Source organism: Lygodium microphyllum, chromosome 6 (assembly GCF_053477565.2).
Source record: "Lygodium microphyllum isolate KBCC chromosome 6, Lygodium_microphyllum_v1.1.10, whole genome shotgun sequence".
In the NCBI taxonomy this organism is placed as follows: domain Eukaryota; kingdom Viridiplantae; phylum Streptophyta; class Polypodiopsida; order Schizaeales; family Lygodiaceae; genus Lygodium; species Lygodium microphyllum.
Genome location: NC_141140.1, coordinates 143,616,479 through 143,620,562, shown reverse-complemented (window position 1 = coordinate 143,620,562; position 4,084 = coordinate 143,616,479). Strand labels below are relative to the sequence as shown.

At 39.5% G+C, this 4,084-nt stretch overlaps 1 protein-coding gene across 1 annotated transcript; it reads left to right on the top strand.

Annotated features, from left to right (window-relative positions):
• Positions 1-431: 431 nt before the first annotated feature.
• LOC148035234 (trans-cinnamate 4-monooxygenase-like) lies at positions 432-2,998 on the top strand. The gene is made up of 3 exons (XM_087680635.1): positions 432-1,325; positions 1,783-1,919; positions 2,142-2,998. The coding sequence occupies exons 1-3, from the start codon at positions 433-435 to the stop codon at positions 2,840-2,842; spliced, it is 1,731 nt and encodes a 576-aa protein (XP_087536761.1). The 5' UTR covers position 432; the 3' UTR covers positions 2,843-2,998.
• The last annotated feature ends 1,086 nt before the right edge of the window (positions 2,999-4,084 follow it).

Sequence of the window (4,084 nt, the reverse complement as noted above, 5' to 3'; positions counted from 1 at the left end):
TAAGAGTTATGTGAACCGACTCTATGCAAGAAGGGATTTAAGAAGATGTTATCAAACCAAACAAAGAAAAACGTTTGAAAACAAAATCATATTGAGAAACGAGAGTATCTATGTGCGAAACGCAACCTTTGAGAACGAGAAAAACAACTTTTGAGAATGACATTGAGCGGAGCTTATCATTTCTAAATTCTAAGTGGCAAATTTACATGGTCAGCTGACGTGAGGTTGCTGAGCTCCGTCTGTGCGTCATCAGCGTGACGTCAGATGTACCGGGCAAATGAGCCATTCCGAAAGGATGGGATGGATGGATGGTAACATTTGCCAGACTAATAATTGAATATGCTGGCAGGTTTTGACTGCATGACCCTATTTGCATCTATAAAGCAATGTTTTACTCCTGTAGACATCATGATTACTTTCAGTTACAGTGAAATGGCAGCTATGGCGGCGTGGTTATCTTCTGCTGCAGGTCTAATGAGTGAGGTGCTGCTGTACTGTGTAATCCTTCTCACTGTAGTGCCTTGGATCATGGTAGCCATGCGCACCAGATCAGGGGAGGGCAAGAGGAGGCAGCCTTCTTCCTCTTCTTCTTCTTCTTCTTCTTCTTCTATGCAGCTCCCGTTACCTCCCGGCCCCCCCTTCAGCCTCCCTTTCCTCGGCCACTGGCTACAAGTGGGAGCTGATCAGATCACTGCCAGAAAGATGGCCAACCTTGCAGAGACATACGGCGACATCTTCCTGCTAAAGATGGGGCGGCGGAACCTCGTCTTCATAAGCTCGCCCGCCATAGCCAAGGAGATGCTGCACACCAAGGGGGTACAGTTCGGGTCGAGGGCCCGGAACGTGGTGATAGACATCTTCACGGGGGCTGGCCAGGACCTCGTATTCGCGGATTATGGCCCCCACTGGCGGCGAGCCAGACGGATCCTCACCCTGCCTTTCTTCACCAGCCAGGCCGTGCAGCAGCAATGGCGGCCCGCCATGGACGATGAGACAGAGCTCCTGATAGGCCGACTCGCGCGCAAGCCCAAGGCCTTCATTCATGGCGTCGTGCTGCGAGAGAGCCTGCACCTCATGGTTTACAATGTCCTCTACCGGGTGGCCTTCGGCAGGAGGTTCGAGAGCGAGGATGAGCCTCTCTACGTCCAGCTGAAGAGCCTGAACGACCAGCGCAGCCGCCTCCTGCAGAGCTTAGCTTACAACTATGGCGACTTCTTCCCTGCCCTTTGCCGTCTTGGCTTCATCAGAGGTTTCTTGCAGACCTGCCGTGCCGTCAAAGAAGGTCGCGAAAACATGTTCAAATACTTCGTCTCGCGCCGACTCAGGTAATGTCACGCGCCCACACAGTGTGTTCTCTAATTCTATGTGCCTCTCGTACTATTAAGCCATTACAAAACACGAATTATGGTTCATCCTTGCATAACTTTGATTATCACAGTCTGTTGTCATCTAGTTTCAACCATATAAAGTGCAATTGTTATCCCAATTGTTACTATGAGTTCTGTATGTATCTCACTCATGCTATTACAAAACACAATGGTTCATGCATAACTTTGATTATCTCAACAAAGACTTTTATCATCTAGTTTCAGCTATATAAAGTGCAATTGTTATCCCAAATTTTTATTTCACTATGGTGGAGATGTACGCATCCACTTAAAAGTATTACACAATCTTAGTCTCCATGCATCTATTTGGCTAATTTAGCAAGGCAATCAACTCTAGTACCAAAGGTGTCACCTAATTGTTTGCCTTAACGCTCTTGTTTTATTGATTAATTAGGGAACTAAATGGGCTAAAAGAGCTTCCAGAAGAAGAGAAGAGAACATTAGGCGTCGATCAAATCCTTGTAGCTTTGGACGGCAATGAAATCAAAGAAGAAAACATGTTATACTTTATAGAAAACTTAAATGCAGCAGGTAATTGATGGATTAACAGCCAACACATAAGCATGTGGATTACAAAGGTTGGAGTATATATTTGAAAAGTAAAGAAAGATTCAAGTTGTCTTATCTAGGTGTGGAAAAATATTGTAGCTCATTAGCTGCATAGGAGAGATTTTGCAAGTGCCCACACCTTTGTACAACACTAATGCTTTTGAAAGTGAACTAATCAATTCGCTTCCTTTCTATTTTGCATAGGAGTTGATACAATCTTGATTACACTTGAGTGGGCAATCGCGGAGTTGGTGAATAATCCAAGCATACAAGAAAAGGTATATCAAGAGCTCTCAAGTATCAAGACTCAAGAACCAAAAGAGAATGAAGCTCACTCAAAGAATGTGGGAGATACAAACCAAATATTGAAGCTCCCCTACTTAGATGCAGTACTCAAGGAGACCATGAGGATGCACACAACAACACCATTCATAGTGCCTCACATGAACTTGGAAAATGAAGAGCTAGGGGGTTACAGAATTCCATCTAAAAGTAGAGTAATAGTGAATGCATGGTGGATGGCCAATAATCCAAAGTGGTGGAACAACCCAGAAATCTTTAATCCTGATAGATTCTTGGATATCCTACAGGAGGGGACTTTAGATATGCATGGAAGTCATTTCAAATTCCTTCCATTTGGGTTTGGGAGGAGACAATGTCCTGGTATAGTTGTGGCTCTTCCCATAATTAAAATAACATTAGCCAAATTGATCCTAAGCTTTGAGCTACTTTCACATCAATCATTGACAAACAAAGACAAGCAAGCTTCTAGTGATGTTTGTGATGCCCCCTTACTTGACCTTACTGAGAAAGATAGCCAATTTCTTTTGCCCATGGAAATTTCACCAAAAGTATTGCTCAAAAGGAGAAACCATAGCCACTTTAAAGCAAGATCTTTAGAATAATCACATCCGTGCTCCTTTTATTGTTGGTAGTTCTAGTTGCTTACATTATACATTTGTAGCTCATAAATGTTGGTTGGACCTACTTGTCACCAAAAAGAGCAGAAACTACATCTTGAAATGCAATTACAATTTGTAAGGAATATGAGTAGTCTTAATTGGAAGTACTCTTGTTATAGTAGTTATATGCAAAAGGACAACCTTTTGTCCTTATTCCTCCTCTTTTATCAATTCAACCTTTCTTACAATTTTGCACTTCAATAAAGGAGTAGTAGTGTACTTAAAAGTCTAGAGGCATATAGAATGCTTTATCCATTATAATATTCAAGATTTTTTAAAAGCTAGAAACTAGATGCCTTCATATTTGCACATGAAGTTTCAAAGCATTCAACATAAAAGAGGTTTACAAGCCCTTCTTCATGTTTCTGAAACTTGTTGTAAGTGGTTGATCTTGATTATGTGTTATTTTCAAGGAGCCTTCAAGCCTCAATGATGCATGTAGAATGAGAAACTCTTAAGATCATACAACCATTTTCAAAATTTAAATCAAGTTTTTCACTACTATCCAATGAGCGATGTGATATTTTTTAAAAAAATGATGATTAAATACAAGAACATAATCAAAATCACTACTACAATTGGAAAGGAACCAAATTCATAAAATATATGCTACCATTACGATCAAGATATTCACAAAAACTATTAACATAAGTGTGAAAATAACCTAAAAAGAAAGCACCATAAATCTCTTGACTTTCAACACTTGTTTTGATTGCTGCAATACTAATTCATTTGTCCTTTTTGAAACAATGATAATTTTGAAATATTCCAAAATCCTTATTTGATAATAATCACTATAGTTTGAATGAAAGTTAATCACTAGAATATATGAAACTCATACCGATGAGATTTAAGACCAATACACATGCAAATTTATTTTAAAATATTAAGCCCCACCATTAAAAAAGTATTAGTAAAAGCTTCAATCTCTCTATGCTAGTAAAAGTATTGGAATAAATGATAGAAATATGGTCGATAAATGTCACTCTCAAGGGGTTCACTATATATATATCCTCACATCCGCTCAAGGCTGTTTTATAAATATCCTTATTTGTAAATTTCTCTTGAATAAAACACACTCTTTTTTATTCAATCTGTAAGTAACCCCCTTATATGACACCCTTGTATATGTAAAAAATTTTGTTTTTAAAACCTGTTATTTTAAATTCACATGATACATATATA

Coding starts and splice junctions, on each gene's coding strand:
- LOC148035234 (XM_087680635.1), top strand. CDS start 433: ATGGCAGCTATGGCGGCGTGGTTATCTTCTGCTGCAGGTCTAATGAGT. Junction 1,326..1,782: donor TTCGTCTCGCGCCGACTCAG/GTAATGTCACGC, acceptor TTGATTAATTAG/GGAACTAAATGGGCTAAAAG. Junction 1,920..2,141: donor AGAAAACTTAAATGCAGCAG/GTAATTGATGGA, acceptor TATTTTGCATAG/GAGTTGATACAATCTTGATT.